Source organism: Oryctolagus cuniculus, chromosome 5, assembly GCF_051225735.1.
Source record: "Oryctolagus cuniculus isolate XC-2025 breed Fujian yellow rabbit chromosome 5, ASM5122573v1, whole genome shotgun sequence".
Classification (NCBI taxonomy): Eukaryota; Metazoa; Chordata; class Mammalia; order Lagomorpha; family Leporidae; genus Oryctolagus; species Oryctolagus cuniculus.
This window is the reverse complement of record NC_142871.1, coordinates 6,472,574-6,490,639: the sequence shown is the minus strand read 5'-3', so window position 1 is coordinate 6,490,639 and position 18,066 is coordinate 6,472,574. Positions and strand designations below refer to the sequence as shown.

The window sequence follows — 18,066 nt, the reverse complement described above, 5'->3', positions numbered from 1 at the left end:
GATTAACGTATGCAAATATCTATACAAGATGATTATTCTGCTGTTATTATTCGAGATAATGAATGTTTGTCTTTGCTCTAAAGAATTTTTTACTTTTAAAAAGAAATTTTATTTATTTTTTTGTTTTTTAAAAATTTATTTGTTTATTTGAAAGTCAGAGTTACACAGAGAGAGAAGGAGAGGCAGAGAGAGAGAAAGAGAGAGAGGCCTTCTAGCCGCTGGTTCACTCCCCAATTGGCTGCAATGGCTAGAGCTGCACCAATCCGAAGCCAGGAGCCAGGAGCCAGGAGCCAAGAGCTTCCTCTGGGTCTTCCCATGCAGGTGCAGGAGCCCAAAGACCTCAGCCATCTTCTATTGTTTTCCCAGGCCATAGCAGAGATCTGGATTAGAAGTGGAGCAGCCAGGACTCGAGCCAGTGCTCATATGGGATGCTGGCACTGCAGGCAGTGGCATTACCCACTACACCACAGCACCGGCCCCAAATTTTATTTTTGAAAATAATTTAAAACTAGTATATAGGTCTATTATAATAAATCTAATTTTTCAGTCAATAAATAGACACTTCAATATGTAAGATAGAGGTTAAATATATTTTAATGTCACCTTTAACTCTCAATCATATCCCACTTGGATAGAATATATTATATGGTTGTTCTATCCTTGAACAATGTATATAATTGGGGTTTTATATATTGAAATTCTACATAGACAGTATCTTACTCAATAATCCTTTTAAAAAATAAACACAGTGATTTCAAGATTTGTTAGTGTTGATATATATATATATTTATATCTAGGTCACTTGTTTTAAATATGGAACTATCAGACTTCTCAGTTAACTTGCTACAAGAATTAAGTGCTGGTTATCTAGTCCCCTATCTAAAGACAGTTGTGTTGTTTATGCTTTTTCATAACCTCAAAGGATGCTGATATGATCATGTGTGAACGTGCCTCCTTGTGTACTCCAAGTTGTAGAATGTGCAACACTTGAATTCCACTAATTGTGAAGTTGTACAACTGTCGTCTACTGTACTGAAGCAGTCAATGTCTGCACCACAGCATCTAGAGGCACCTGTTGTCCCACAGCCTAACCCACACTTGGACTTGTCAGACTGTTGCGTTTGGGCCCACGGTGTAGTGGTACACTGATCAGGTATTATCTGAACATTTCTCTGATCACTGGTGAAACCCTGAGCATACCCATGTCAACTGCTCACTGTGGTTTTCTTCTGAATTCGATCTTTACTTCCTACTTTGGTTCTACCCTGTTTTTGAACACATCAGACTAACCAAGATCATTATTTACATGCATACTCATTTAAACTGAAACACATTCAATCTTTTATTTGCTGAGCACATCCCTTGCATTCCAATTCTTTACCTTGGGTTCAAACTCTTTTTTTCCAGACAATAAATAAGGTAACTAACGGTTCTTTCATCAGAGGAAGAATTAACTCTGTGATCCTATCACTATTGAACAATAGTTTTGTTGAGCATAGAATTTTAACTCAAAAAATGCTCCCCTTGGCAGTTTGATATTATGCCACCACCATTTTCCTTCTTTTATTTATGTTCATGTCAAGCAGAAACTTAGACCTAAACTATGGGGGGAAGGGTTACAAGACCCTCCTCCAGTTGTGGGAGCAAGAACCCTGCTCTCTACCCATGCCCACTCAAGACTGCCCACTTTGCAGCACAACTTGTTAAAGCACCCTGATAAAAAGGGAACTCAGTCAAGCCAGAAAATTCTAGTTTATGGCACCTGTGCAATAACACCCCATTAGACAGTGGAGGGGCCTTGTTCATTATACAGTCACTGTAATCAGTATTAAGTTTCTCTCTTCCCTACCCTACTAGAGGGGAGACAAAATGTACACTGAGAAACCATGTGTGCAGAGTCCAAAGGTGTGCAACCCCCAGGTGTCAGCCAAAGACTTCACAGCCACATCACAAACACAACACCCCTGAAACTTTAGGGCTAAAAATCCAAACCAGGAGGAAAGGGAGCCACACTCTCTCTTGTCTGGCCCACTCTTCTCTTGGAACGTGCTTTAACAAACTTTGTTTTAATATCCATATTTTCATCTCACTGAACTACAATTCATTACTCTCAGCACATCCAATCAAGGCTAACTGACAGCCTCTGGAAACATTAGGAACCATTCAAACTATTGTTTCAACATAAGGGATTTCTTCATTTGATTTTAAGTTTTGTGTTTTTGTCCCTGGTGTTGTGCTTCCTTTTTGTGGTTAATTTACTTTTAATTATTGTGATCAAGATCAACTGCATTTTTTTTATTAATCCTGCTTGGTGCTGTGCACTCTTGAATAAGAGGATTTATACATAATGGAAAAATCCTCATTTTGTTAATTCTCTCCCCTCTCCATTCTTTTTCTTCCCATAATGGACTTTCTATCAGAATAAGAATATATGCTAGACCCTCTACTGCCAACTCCTGTTCCACTAAACTCTTGTACTCCTTATTCTGTGTCATATTTTGGGCAATTCCTTCACATCTACCTTCCAATTCACTAATTCTCTCTTTAGCCAATTTTTGTCCAATTTTCTTTTTTTAATCATCCATTTAAGTTTTTTTAAGTCCAATTGCTAAAATTCTGTCTTTTCCTGTTATATCTGTTTTCTCTTTCAGATTTCAATTGCTTCTTTTATGGTTTAATTAGCACTAAATATATTTGTTTTGTTTTCTATTTCAGATTGTTGCTTTGTTCTCCCACATTTGAAGGAGCCAAGCTTCCAGTTTATGTTCACTTTCATGTGTAGGGGAGAAAATGATACATTTTCCCACCAACCCTGGTAGTTTTTATCTAGAACTCCAGGTAAAGAAGTCAGACTAACCACAACAAAACAGAAGTTTATTAACACATTTAACTCATGTAATTATGGAAGGTATTCAGGTAAAATGAGTAAATATCAAAGAGGTGGCCTTGAATTCAGGTTTCAGTACCATCTTTAGCAAAGGACAAAAGAGAGAAGGGTGTGGGAGGAGCCAGTTAATGGGGATGTGGCTGAGAAAGTACAGCCAACAAGTGCGTAGGGCAGGTTTAGGGCATTGCCTTCTCTGAAGAGAAGTCTCTAGGGACTCAGAGCTCCTCTCCCTGGGCTGACCTGAGACACCCTTGCAGAGGGAGCCCTCCTTCACAGATGTGATCCTCCCTGACAAAACGTGACTTTCTGCTTTTGTAGAGATTCCCCTGTGTTTGCTCTTACTCAAGGCACTCATCTCAAAGCCATCCTTAATGTTACAAAGGCCTATTTCAGGATGATGTATTTTGATATTTAGCGGTAGCATATTCTGGCCTCCTATATGCTCAAGGTGGGGTTTTCCTTGCTTGATTTGCAGTGTTGGGATCATGAATGCCCTTTAGTAAGGTTTGCTTCTCTCAGGAGGCATCCATGCCAGGACATCTAAGTGGGCTCTTGGGAGTCATCCCACATGTGCCTTGCTTGAAATATCAGATGTGTTTTCAGCCTCTATCCAATAATTAAATTCATTTCTTATCTTGGATTACATAGGTATTGCATAGATTTCTGTTTATCTAACTTTCCCCATTTTGCTATTTGCTACATTATTTCCATTTCTCAGGTCTTCTTTCAGTACCCTAGGTGCCCAGTACACCTGAAGCAGAACCTCCCTCCTCTCTGTAACCTAACCAAGACCACTAGAACATCATCAGCTCAAGTTCCTAAATTCTGGGTTAATTCATTTTTCTATTTGAAGATAGTTGTGTTATTTCTACTCATTCACTTGTGCCTGGAAATTCTGTGTTGTTTTGAGCAAGTTCATCTATGATTTCAAAAATTGATTAAATTCAATTTAGTGATTTTAGGAGTGGGGGCAGGATAGAGGGAGGGCTGGCTTAGTGAGGCAGGGTAGATAAGTAACTGGCTTAGGGTGGATGCCCCATGCCAGACATTAATGTTGTCACAACCATCTGTTGATAAGAAACAGGCCCTGATCATCAATGATTAAGCAGCCAGACCCCAATCACCTCCTTGCACTACACAGGCAAACAAAAAAGGTTTTAACCAGATTGGGGGGCCATCTTGAACACTGACAAGTCTATGCTTCCTTCCAGTGGTCACAGACACCCTGTGGGAGGCTGGAGATGGTAATGAAGCTTCAGTATGAGGTAGACCATGTTATCCCAACCGCACCTGCGCCAACAGAGACCCACCCTGGATATGGTAAAATCTGCCCCCCTTCTGTAAATGGTATAATCCAAGGTGGGAAAACCTCATCAAAGAATCTGCCTCAGCCCCTCGAGCACAGCATCGTCTTGAGCTCACACTCACTCTTCAAGGGTGGACGGTGGCTCCGCCAGCAGATCCTTTCCTCCAACTGGTGTTGGTGAGTGTCCCACCACTGAATTCTTTCCTGTCTGGGTGACAAGAAACTGGACCCATCAACCCCTACTATTTGTAGGAGGCATTTCCTTCTATTTTATGCTTTCGTCCTGCTGGTCCCAGATCTCCCTGGCCCTGTGAAACCCGTACTAGCCCAGGACTGCCTATGTCCTGACCTAGTGCAGATGGGAGGGACATCACCTTCTACCCCATGAAGTCTTTGTTACTATTTTGTATAGTCTGTCAAACGCACTCATGGTCAAAATTAATCTTGGTGTTCTTTTGACAATTTGGCTTGGAGAATAAAAGAGTAGGGCAACATATCAATATTGTCAAAATAACAGGAATAGCTCCCTTCATTACCAAAGAAAAGCACTGTAAAGCAGGTTAGAGCAGAGACAGGAAGGACTCCTTCAGAGAAAGGCTTTCACCGATATCACAAACTACGGCCTTAGAACCCACACAACCTAAAATGACCTCTCACTTTCTCTGCCTGCTTTTTAAAGCTTCTCTACATCAACAGAAACATAATCAATCGAAATGTACTTCAAGAAAACTAAATCCTATTATCATGGTCCCGACACCTCCCATCCATCTCCTGACATCCCTCATATTCCATTTCATTATGGTGGCTCTGTTTGTTACACTTCTATTAAACGCATTCCTCTACCGTTGGTCTCCAAGTGCCTTCTCATGAGGCCTCCAAACGGTTTGTACACGCCAATCCAAAACTTACCACGGACTAAGTACCCCCAAGTCTTGGGCAGACTCTGTGATTACCTGGACTTCCAGCTGCTGCTGAGCCCCTGCTGCCATTGGCATCCAGAATAACAGCCAGCCCCACGGAGACTGCCGGCAGCATGTCGCTGCTGAGGTCCACGCGTGTTAAGCTCGCTGGCTCCCTCTGGAAGCCTCCTGAGGTCCTTCTGGGGTTGTCTCCTCCAGGCGTGTTGGTCTCTGGACCTTTTCTCTGTGGTCGCTGCACAACATGAACAATGCTCTGCTGTTCCAGGTCACAGTTCTGTTGGAGCCAGGTGGAAACACACGGGGAAGGCAGCATTAAATGCATGCACAGTTTGCCTGGTCCTCGTCCCACAGTGTGCGAGACAGTCTTACACTTGGTATGCACGATTTCTATACACAGCTGAGCAACCAGGAGTTGGGAAATGTGTGTACACACCCAGTGTCAGCACAGGCACCTGCCAGCAGTGCCAGGGTGCTTCCACACTGGGCACAGCACACACGCAACCCTGCACTGGGCCAGAAACAGAAATGTGTGTGTGGTGGAGAACATGACACCCAAAACCTAAAGAGACGTTCAAAGGGATATGAAACCCCATAGGAAAAAAACGAATTACCACAATGCTTCCAGAGGCACAGTAGAAAATGATAATCTTAAATTTTAAAAACTGATTTACTTCAGAAATATGTCCTTATAATTATCTAATGTAAGGGCTGGCATTCATTTCTGTTTTATAAAAGAGCACAGAAAGTTAGCTATTGTCACCAACAGGGCATTGCTCCAAATAATTTCAAACACATTAACAATAGACCTCACACATCCCCTCTGCTGTTGCCAACAGGCACGCTTGCTTGACCAAAGGGGCAGCAAGCAGAGAACACGTGCTTGTGGACCTGGGACTCATTCACTTTTGATACCAATTTCACAAGTAACAACAGAGAACATTTCCAAAAAGGTTTTGAATCCACACGTGGGTGAAGCACAATAATACTAATCCTTAACTAGTAACAGGGGTACATTCTTTCTTCCACCTGCACCCGCCCCAGACTCCCTTGTTGTGGTCACTTTCAGAGCTTCCTGGGGTGGTGTCCATCACTCACAGGTACCCCTGCATGCACACCACTGGGAATCAGCCTCCTCCACACAGCAGCCCACCAGGATGCCTTGCAATCTAAAGTCCCATTCCCACCCCTTCCCCACTCTCACGCTCCGGCCTCTGTCAGGTTGACGGGTTGCTTGCACTGCCCCATCCTCATGGCTTCCTAGGTCTCCGCAGGATGGCTCCTGCTCAGCTGCGGTTACTTTCTGTCATTCTCTGTCCCCTAAGTCCTCCCCCTGCTGACATTCCTTCTTCAGTCCAAGCATCACTGTTCCCCACCTCACCCAGGCTTCAGGCCCTCTCCTCCCAACTAAACGTCTGATTTTCCTCCTGCATTTTCTCATGGGCCACATGGATCCCTTACCTTGGACTCCTGCCTGCGCTGCAGCACCCTACGTATGGCGAGGTCCCACAGGGACTGTGTGTGTCTCAGAAATGTAGCTCACACCCTCATCTGCTTTCTTTCCCAGTTGTCACCTCCCCATCTGAGGTACTTACGATAGCTTAGAAATCCCTCCCCGGTTTCTGCCTACTCCAATGTATTCCATACAAGAATCTTTCGGGTTGTGCTAATGATCTTTCTGAAGTGTTTTGCTGTTTCCTGTGTTTAGTCTGAAGCTGACATTTTGCACAGTTTTATTTGGGTGTGTCAATCATTTGCTCCTTTCTAGATCAACTGTCTTTAAAATTTTTAAATTTTAAAAATTAAAAATTTGTAAATTTCTTTTTACCTCTTTTTAAATTTCTCTTTACCTCTCCTCCATTGTATACACGGTAGATTATTCTTCAGAAATATCCATTCCTATGTATTAATAAGCAGACATTATAATATCTTCCCCTCCACCCACCCCCTACTTTGTGCTCAGCCATGTGATTGGCTAGGGCAGTTGGGACCTCAGCAGATGTAACTGAAGCAGGGTCTTGGAAGCATTTGCTCTGTTGCTAAGGTCAAAAAAGACTCCCTGGAAGCGTGCACCTCTTCAGCACGGACGCAAGAGTTGCATACACACAGCACAGATGTGAGCCTAACCCACAGCCAGGGCCAAGTACAGCCATGGCCACAGAGTGACAGAGAGCCTTCCAGGGCAGCGAGGCTGGGCCACGGACTCCCAGCTGACCGGAAGACACACAAGGGAGACATACATTGGACAAATGACACTGGGGCAACCCTTAAGCAATAGCAGCAGACAATACTCTGCTCCATTCTAACTGGACCAGCAGATCCTCTGTCACCTTTATCACTGCTTCAGTGTTGAGGACGCCTGAACAGCCACACCCTGCCTCTAGACTAAGTCATCTCATTAAATTGGTATTAGGATCTGGGAGGGAGTCCACATAAGAATGCAAGATTTGCAATTGTGAAGATCAACACCCTGGCAGGGCCTGTGGTTTTTCTCCAGATGCTGTATTTTCCAGTGGGCTCGGGAACCCAGGCAGATAAAACCCTGTTCTTCGTTGTCAGGGACTGCACACATCATGTGATTCTTCTATATCAAAGTAATAGTTTTTTCCTTCATCTGAGATCCCCACATGTCTGCCCACCACACTCTTTACTGTAGTGATTAGCGTTTGGATGGTATGAAGTATGCATGTGTCTGTCTGGCTCCATCTGTGTCTTCCAACTTAAGTTAGAAATGTTTCAGTGCAGGCTTGGGTGGCATTCACACTATTTATCTTTACAAATGCCTCACACAGCACTTAGAACCTGACTATGAACAGAACAATGAATGAATGGGTGGCTATCAACAGTCAGGAACTCCAATCCTCAAGTGCTCTTTGGGGGACCAGCAGGTTGTGGAATAATGAATATGGAATTCAAAATGATTAATACGTAGAGACACAAGCTCTACATAATTCATTCGCTGCATAATTTCTGGCAAATTATTTTTCCTTCCTATGGTTCCATCACAGACAATAATATTATCAACTCTGAGGATTCGTCTGAAGACTGGAGGCAAATGTAGAATGTAGAGAGCAACTCTGATCCACAGTAATATCCAGTACATGCTGGTGGGACCTTGCCATCTTCTACGAGTTCTGAAAACTGCAGAGAAGGGGCTTCTTATCTTTTACATCAATAAGATCTCAAAAATCTATGCTGTTGCTCTGTGCATACATTCCTATTTGGAAAATAGACTAAGTAGGGTAGAGCAAGCAGAAGCTAACAAATGTGGCTCTTCCTCTGGTAACATTCCAGCTTTCTGTGAACTAAAGATTGATGTATTAAAAAAAAAAAATCCTTCCACGCTCAGATGCCACAGAGCTTATGAAGAATCTGAGCAAATTTTCAGGGGCAGCTGAAATTCAACAAATAAGGAAGAAAGCCAAAAAAAGTCCTCTGCTTTCAAATCCAGATTTTCCTAGTGCTCGAGAGGAGCTGCACAGGGGCACAGGAAGACCCGAGCAGCTTTGAGTAGTTACAGTGATATTTATAGAACATATTTCCCTCAGTCTCCATCCACGGTTCCGAGATCTGTAATTGCTTAATTCTCTGACTCTCACGGAAAACGCTGTTGGTCTCAGAAGCGGTCCTTTTGCCAGATGGTGCATTTGCACATCTTGCCAGCTGAGTTCAAAGCCACATTAATAACACATCGGTGAACAGGAAATCGGATCAAGTTCAGTTGCGTGGCCACTCCAAAGCCTTCAGTAATATTTGGTCTCACAGCATCCATGGAGTTGCTCAGATGTGGGAGAGGGCGCCTTTCAGGGGAAGATGGCAGAGTGCTCCCGCACAGCCTTCGGGTCCCTCAGGGCAAAATAAATGTCTTCCTTCTCTTCCCTTCCTTGACTTTCTGTTTGTTGGCAAACAGAAGGCTCTGGAAACAACTTACGAATGCAATATGTAAGGCAGTGGCTTATGTCCTTTAGTGCAAATAAGTATTTGGCCCACTGGGCTTGGCCTCGGCCAGCAAACAGCGCTGCTGACCTCATTGTGGTACAAGAATTACATCCTGGGGTCCCTCTCCAGCACTTTGTATAGAGATAGCCCAGGACTAATACAAGATGAGCAGGAGGATTTTTGTTTGTGTATTTGTTTTTGACCAAATAATGACCAACTGTTATCCAGTTAGCCATTATCTGAAATAAACAAAACACTGGTGCCTTTTTCTTTCTCCAAAAAGTAGTCTCTTTGATGGTGTGTGGTCAGAGTCCAAGCATTTGGGAAAGTGTCTGGTCATCCAATTAGAACCCTGACAACAAGCCGTATTTGAAAAAGCTGCCTGACAATGCTGTTCAAAACCATCCAGGGAGCTTTATTAACTTCTGAAAAAATAAGTGAAGCTGCTCTGCCAGGAAAACTCACTGAGGGCTGAAAAGTTATCAGAATATTTTCAAACATCCTATGGAGAGTTGTGCAGATCATCTCCAAACTCATTAATGATGAGGTTCTAAACTATTAATAGAGCTGCACCATTAACAAAGTGCCCATGTATTATAACAGTGACTTTATTTTACTAACAGTAAAATAAAGGACAAATCTGGGGGCTCTGTCTTTGAGACAGAGTTAAGGTTTGTTGACACAGGGGAGTGCTGAATATTCCCTTCATCCTATAAAGGCATCACCATTGCCATCCACTACAGTCTTAACGTACTCCCCAGAACTCAGTTAAAACTTAACTCCCAGTGTAATAATGTAAGGTTATTTCAAAAAGTTTATGAAAAAAAGCAAAACTAAAAAAAAAAATCAGTTAATTTTGATGCAAAAACTCTTCGCATGTAAGAATCTTCAAAAAGTTCACAGAAAATGTGGATTATGAAAAAACTATGCATGGATTTAAACACAAATTACACCAAAATAAACATCTTTTCATTTCATTCCCCAAAGACTTTAAAGTGCCCTTGTATAAGAGACCTGCCTGAGGGAGGTGATGGGGACACAGGAGCACAAGGCCTTCCAGGCGGGATTGGGTCTCACACAGGAGGTGAAGGGGGCCGTTTGTCCCTCTCCATTTTGCCCGGTCCACTCTTGAGCCCTATGAGGGTGCAGCAAGAAGGCTCTCTCCAGACGCTGGACACCTGCGTCTCCTCTGGCACTTCCGGCCTCCAGAACCTTCTGCTGCTTGCACAGGTGGACAGAGTCAGGATTCGGCCAAGCTGGGAGCCCTGTGCCTGGCACTGCTGAGCACCGGACTGCTTCCAATGAACCTGAGAGCTGGCTCCAGCTTTTTATTTATTTATTTTGTAATGTACTTCTATGGAACCTTTTCTTTTATTCTTTTTTTTTTCCTTCAGACTTCTTCATTTAAAAGACAAAACCACAGAGAGAGGTGGACAGAGAGGGGAGGGGGATGTCGGGAACACGAGCCAGTGCTAGCTTTGCTGTCCACTAGTTCAGCCTCCAAATGGTCTGGGCAAGGCCAAAGCCAGGAGTCGCAAGCCTGTCTGGGTCTCCCACAAGGGTACAGGCCCAGCTCACGGGCCAGCCTCCGTTGCCTCCAGTGTGCTGGTACAGGATGCTGTGTTTGGCCAGCCGTGTGCACCGCAGGCCCCAGCTTTGGTAAGGTCTGTTCCCGGTGATAGCAGGCGCCGCAGGAAGACAGCCCCACTCCTGTGGCACCACATTCCCTGGGTATGTGTTTCTGTCCATGCACAATATCCTCTTCAAGAAGATACGCTGCACCCTCTGACACTGAGCCCACAGCACCCGCTCCAGTAACTTGCTCTTGGTGCACGCCCCTGATGGTTGGAGGATCCAGTGATCCCCTGAAGTGCTTAGGGGTGGCTTTGGAACTTGCCTGAGTCAGGTCAGATGTACCCACAGGAAAGGACACAGCCAGGCCGGAGGCGCCCGTCATCTGGCTCCCAGTCTCCCACAATAGACTCTCCAGCGCTCAGCTTCAGGGCCAGGACACACAGGTGCGGACACAGGCCTGGTCTGCCTTCAGCTTGCCTGCTGCACTCCCGTCGGTCCCCTGGGGTGAGCTCAGCTCCCTCCACTGCCCTCAGTGCTGTTCCTGTGCCCAGAGCCCCTCAGTCTGCAACGTTCTATCTCATTATGTAAAAGACTGTCATGCTTCCTACTGGGCACTAACTTCACATTTTAAGGTTGGAAACTGACGCCAGCTTGCATCTTTAATAGCGCACAGTTTTTTACTTTTTCTGTTTTTTATTCTTCAGAAAAGCAGTATGATCAGCCAAGAATTATCAGATAAAAAGATTACCTAATTTAATAGTCACCAATGTAATCACATTTCAATTTAAAAAATCATTTTGAATTGCAGGGCTCTGTCTTAGGTAATTTTGAAGGAACCCTTTTTAAAACAGCATGAATTCGCTTTCTTTTCTGCTGAAAAACTTCAGCACAATTATGACTTGTTGCTTCTTCTGAAAATAACTTCCAACAGATGTTTCTCTAAGCCCATCAGAATTTTTAATAATGTATGTTCTATGCCAAAGAAGGACAAAATAGCAGTTATTTAGGAAGTCATGCAGGTACATATTTTACTGCAGTGGTTAAGAACTGCTTTCCTTGGTCACAACTAACAACTCAATATTGTTTTTTACTTTTTTTTTTTTTTTCACTTGATCTCCGGCTCTCTCCATGGTTTTCAATGAACACTAAATGCCAATTTATATTAATTGGATGAGAATATAAAAACCACCCCTTCAACCCAGTCCTTCATTAAAACAAAGATGACTTAAAAAGCAGATTCTTTGTGATTTATGCTTTGAATTTATCTCGTATAAATTCATTATCATTACCATCAAAGATGCTACACAGTGATACGGAAAGGCTGTGTCTGGTTGCCAAAGGCAGAGTAATATAATGACTGGGACAGGTCAGTTAGCCCCCCCTAATTAGGCAGTACTGGTCTGAGGCTGGTCACCTCCATGCCCCTCCTACTGCGGGCCACACACCTCTTGGTGCTCACTGGCATCTGCTGCACCAGCATGTGTGGAGGAGACAGAGGAGCCCCTCCTCCGCCCCGAAGAGTCATTCAGGAGGGGAAGAGGGTGTGCAACCCCAGCAAGTGAGGGCGCAGATCTGACTTGTCCTACATGTGGAGGGTATCAGATAATCAAAGCCAGGCTCACACTTTGTTTCATTCTATACACTTTGCAGGAAATGTCTTCCAAGTGTCATTTCTTTCAGTATTATTTTATTGTTAGTTATGATAAATATTATAAGCAAATAAACATATAGGAGTAATTTCTTACAGATCATTGCATATACTTTATAGAATTATTGGGTCAGGCGTTGGCACTGTGGCACAGTGGGTGAGCCACTGATTTCAATGCTGGCGTCCATATGGTGCAGGTTAGAGTCCCAGCTACTTTACTTCCAATCCAGCTCCCTGCTATGTGCTTGAGAAAGCAGTGGCAGATGGCCCAAGTACTTGAGCCCCTGAACCTACACGGAGACCTGGATGAAGTTCCAGGCTCCTGGCTTTGGCCTGCCGCAGTCAGGACTATTGCAGTCTTTTAGGGAGTGATCCAGTGGATGGAAGATCTCTCCTCCTCTCTCTGCCTTTCTCTTTCTGTAACTCTGCCTTTCAAATAAATAAATAAATCTTTTTTAAAAAACTACTGGGTCAGGATTAAGCAGCCATTCTTCCCAGGTACATACATGGGAAAAGAGATGGATCCTGAATAACAATAATCTTAGGTTCTCCTCCTGAAGATACTTAACCCCAGAATGACTCAGTTCTTGGCGAGGAGTAGTATATAAGGCAGGCGAACTTCGAACCCAAACTCCTGGTCTCTTGGCCTTGAGACCTTTTACAACCAGCAAAATACACTGTTCATGAGGGTGCAGCCCCTCCCCCAGAGTCCCCGCCTCCTACCACAGGGGGATTGTGTTGGGGATTAAGTTCCCAGCACAAGAACTTGCGGGGACACATTCAATCCACAGTATAGGATGAACTGATCCTTAAGTAGTAGTAAAAGTTTCTCAGAAAGTCAAGCAAACATCCTACTGCCATCCAAGATTTTGCAGCCCAGTGCCATTACCTGCAAATCTATGACATCACATTTTCCCTACATGGAGCTTGAGTCACTACACAGAGCCAGAGCAGGCTGGCAGAGAGGCAGAATTTAGTCAGGCTCCTCAGTGGCAAGGAAGAAAGCGGAGTTGACAGGCATTCATATTTATTTTTTAAAACAGCTGACACAGAGGTAAACAGTTTCACACCTTTGCTATAAATTCCTTAAGCTTCTAGCCTCAGGTTTAAATTTTAGATATAAATACAACACATTGTTACTTATGTCAGCTCCTCTTTCAAAATCTGGATATGTTATGTCATATGCAACAATTCTTTCTCTGGATAAATAAAACATGAAATTGCTCTCCTCGTTCCCTGCTTACTCATCCCCTGAGACACAGGCCGGTGGAGAGGCACTGAGTATCTGCAGGCTTCCAGACAAATTTCTCCACTCTGACACCGAAGTGCAAGAAAGGATGGATGGCATTCACATCTTCAGTTTCAGTGGCTGGTCCCAACTAATTCTTGATGTCACTTACTCAGGAGAAACCACATGTAAAGGCCTCAGACCATCTACAGGAGCTGCTGGGAGCCACAGCACCCACAGTCAGGAGGAATGCTGAGTGCCAGGCCCAGGTGAGTGAGGAAGGAGGTGATGACACATGACTTTGAAACTGTACTCCAAAGTAACTGTTGAGTGCTGCCAAAGACACAAGCATTATCTGACTGTCTAACAGAACACATCCATAGTGAACTCCTAAACAACTATTCACTGGATGTTTTTCACATTTTCATAATGTGAAGCCCATTCATTCTTCTTTGGTAATAAATCAACTGATGAAATTTACAGAGGTCCATTGGGAGACAGAGGTGGGGAAGCACCTGCAGTTTTGTAGGGCCACTGTGCAGTGTGCCTCTCTAACAGAAGCTCCAAGATTATGTGTTCTGCTTGCCCCTGGGGTTACTTCTTCCTCTGCAGAGACTCAGGAAAGGCAAAGAAAGCCTGGTTTATAAACAGGCTCCTGAGGAAAGGAGGAGGCACTCCTTACCCCACAGCAGAAACGCTCGGCCTCAGGAAGCGTGGAGCCCTAGCCTCCCTTTCATTCTCTTCTTTTTCCAACTAAAGGAGGTCCAGTGGGTTGAAAGTTATCTCCCCAGAATTCACGTCCACCCAGAACCTCAGAACGTGACTTCATATGGGATTAAGTGTTTCTGTAAATGTAATTATGTAAGGATCTTGAGACAGAACCATCCTAGATTTAGGCTGGACCCTAAATCCAATAATTGGTGTTTATACTAGAAGGGGAAGGAACAGAGAGGGAGAAGGTCACACAAAGGCTAAGGAAAGCCAGGAGCTGAGGATAAAGTCTCTCCTATAGACTTCAGAGGAAGCACGACCTTGTGGCCACCTTCTTGTCTGAATCCCAGGCCCCAGAACCGTGAGTGAGCCACACATCTGTGCTGTTTTATTACCCTAGGAAGCTAACAAGGGAGGGAAATGCAATGGGGCAAAGGGAATGGGATGTGTAAAATTAAAGGTGAGAACGCTGAGCAGTGGGAAGAAAGCAGGGATTCATTGTGGCTGGGAGTCAGATGCTCTTGGGCAAATCAAACATACTTGGGATCTCCCTGTGAGGGCTACATGAAGTCAACATCCCTTGCCTATTTTTTGACACTTCCTTGGAGGAGACTCTGAGCCCTGTTGGGTAGAAGAGAATTGCTGGTAGCAGCCCCTGCCCCCAGCCCCTGGCCCCTGCCTTGTGTCTTCTTCACCTGCAGTCGTTTTGGTTAGGTGACACACCAGGATTTGTCTGGGCCTGCCGGGTGTACACCTGTTGTACCAGTGTAGTGTTAAAACATCCCTTTTTGAATGATGAATCAGGTGAGATCATGTTACACCTGGTTGTCCATGGCACCTAGTAGGTGCTCAGTCAGTGATTTTTGAAGTTTTAATGAAAGAGCCATAATAGTAATAATAAGTAGCATTTTTTGAATGGTCTCCATGCCAGCACTCTTCTCAGTTTTCCACATTTTACTCTGCACAATACTTTGGTGATATAGTCACTCTCAATATGCTCACTTTACAGCGAAGCGGACCAGAGCCAAAGTTAAGTCACAGTGGAAGCTCACAGCCCAGGTCCTGAGCGGCTGGGTAGAGTGATAAGTAATCTTTGGGTGGCCCAACATTGACTGCTCAAAAATCCCTGCCATCAACGTCAATGCGCTTAACTGCACTGCTGTGGCTGGAGTGCGTGTGGCTTCTTCCAACTTCATACCGAAACCTAAGTCAACCCAACAACAGTAAAAGGGGATTCATCAGAAAGTTACCAGGCCATGAAGGCCCTGCCCCATGCACGGATCTGGGCAGTTCCAGTCTCTTCCACAGTGAGGGACACAGCGTCCACGCACTCTGAAGACATCTAAACCAGGCACGGCTTCTGAGGCAGACAGCAGCTCTCAGCAGACACCAAGGCTGTCGCTGTCTGGACCTCGGATGTCCCGGCCTGCAGGGCAATGAGAAACATTTCTCTTCTTGATAATCTGCACAGTCTCTGGAATTCTGTTATAGAAGCACAAACAGACTAAGATGCTCATCCACTACTTCTCCAATCCTATGCCAATATTACGTTTAACGGTCACTCAGAGCTCAGGAAGATGAAATGAAGCCGCCAAGGCTCCACATGGAGGAACTACAAGCGCTACTCTTTATTCACAGCAAAACTGACATGAAATCCACAGGAGGTGTCCACAAGACCACAGCTTCATCCATCCAAGATTGACAAAAGCACAATCTGTATGCTAAGTCCTGGAAATCAGCATTCTGCTGCATTGCCCCTGGTGACTCTCAGTGTGCAATTAAATTGGGAGTGTAAGGCAAGGCCCAGAGCTGCATGGGAACCCCCATTTGGGCTCTGGCCTCTAAGTCTTGGCTTTTCCTCTGTGCTGTGAAATCCTCCATTCTAGTCACAGGGGCATGTTCAGGTTCTTGCGACCTGGATTCTTGGCATCTGGGGTCAGGCCAGTCACTCAGGTCTAACAGAGTAACAGGGACAGGGACTGCATAACCCAGGCAAGATTCAGAGGCTCCGAGAGACCTAAAGGAAAGAGTCCTCTCTTTTCTAAGGACTATGACTTAAAAATTGTCCAGCAAGACTTTAAACCAAATTAGCACCTCCAGCTGTGAAGGAGAACCACTTCACACATGGTGGACAGGGAAAACATTTCATTCGTTGTATAAACATCTCTAGTGGATTATAACAGCTGTAAAGTAAGTGTGTTGTATAGTGAATAGAGGAGAACATATAGCCAGTAGTTTGTGTCAGACATTTATAAACTACCAATATCAAATGTGGCATCAATTATATCTTTATAGGGCATACCCCTGAATTAACATACAAATAGTAATCCTTCTGTGTGCTCAAAGCACACGATATTTATAAGTCTTGCCTTGTAGTTTTGTAAACACATAAAATGGAGCAGCACAAGGGAAGCCCGTGACAGAAATGGGTTTTAAGAGAAGACTTGATGGGCTGCTTTCCTCGTCCTGGTGTGATAAATTGGCACTCTGCTCCTGTGTCGTATGCCACACTGGAAGGAGGAAGGTGACACAGCAAACCACACACCCTAGCATGCTTATTTGGTGCCACTTTCAAGTAGAAAGAGTGAAAAAAGGAAATGGTGTGGCAAATACAGTTAATATTTTAGATATACTGATTTTATTGTAAGATCTCATGGTGGGGGAGCTAAGACAGAGAACCTGTTAAAACTGTACGATACTTAGGCTTCAGGGGTAAAACTCTAGTGACAACTGGGATAAAAAAATCTATTTCATATGTGTAGAGAGCAATATATTTAGGGGAAAATCCCATGGATAAATCTCCATATAACTCAGCCAATTACCACCGCCTGCCAAATATCTGTGAGATAAAGCTCATCTGTTGGTCTATGTATCTACATCTGTATCTTTCTATATCTCTCTAGTGATTGACCTATCTATACCTGTGTTTCTATCTATCTTTCAATTATCTATCTATCTATCTATCTATCCATCCATCCACCCACCCATCCATCCTCAGAATCACTCAAACTATGGCATGTTTGCTTTCCAATTGGAACACATTATGGAATATTTGTTGTCTTTCCATTGTTTGCTAAAAATTCAAAGACTGAGAGATGCATAAAGTATTAGCTAATTATAAAACTGGTTGAAGAGAACATTTTTTTTTTTGACAGGTAGAGTGGGAAGAGAGAGAGAGACATAGAGAAATGTCTTCCTTTTTCTGTTTATTTACCCTCCAATGGCCGCTGTGGCCGGTCCGCTGCGGCTGGCGCACTGCGCTGATCTGAAGCCAGGAGCCAGGTGCTTTACCTGGTCTCCCATGCGGGTGCAGGGCCCAAGCACTTGGGCCATCCTCCACCGCACTCCTGGGCCACAGCAGAGAGCTGGCCTGGAAGAGGGGCAACCGGGACAGAATCCGGAGCCCCGACCGGGACTAGAACCCGGGGTGCCAGCGCTGCAGGCGGAGGATTAGCCTAGTGAGCCGTGGCGCCGGCCCGAAGAGAATATTTTTTACAATTCTGTAACAAGTATGAGATGTAAGATCCATTCATTATGTCAGGTGTGTTTGAGCATCTATCATAGTGGCAGATAGCATGCTGTTCTTCTGGGGGTGAAAAGGTGATTAAAACAGTTATTGAAACAACAAAATGAAATCTTTGCTACTGAAAATAAAAAAAAAAGCTAATGCATAAGTGCTGTTTAAGTATGGACTAGCATTCTGGTTTAAAAAGAACTATAGTCAAGAAATGTAGCAAATGATCTAAATTTTAGCAGATCACAGTAACTTGAGAAGACCAGTAAAGTAAATAGACATTTTGCCCCAGACAAGTGACTCTTCAGAAACAACCTGACAGACCAGAGAAATGTATAAAT

The 18,066-nt window shown here is 44.1% G+C and overlaps 1 protein-coding gene across 13 annotated transcripts in view; it reads right to left on the bottom strand.

Annotated features, from left to right (window-relative positions):
• PRKN (parkin RBR E3 ubiquitin protein ligase) overlaps positions 1–18,066 on the bottom strand; it is a 1,393,119-nt gene that overhangs the window by 931,739 nt on the left and 443,314 nt on the right. For 12 of the 13 annotated variants that reach the window (XM_089332490.1, XM_051855168.3, XM_089332487.1 and 9 more), the window contains one exon: positions 5,147–5,387. The exons of the other annotated variant lie outside the window; for it this stretch is intronic. In XM_089332490.1, the coding sequence (XP_089188616.1) occupies positions 5,147–5,387 (241 nt within the window). The remainder of the gene's footprint in view (positions 1–5,146; positions 5,388–18,066) is intronic. 13 annotated transcript variants of the gene reach the window in all.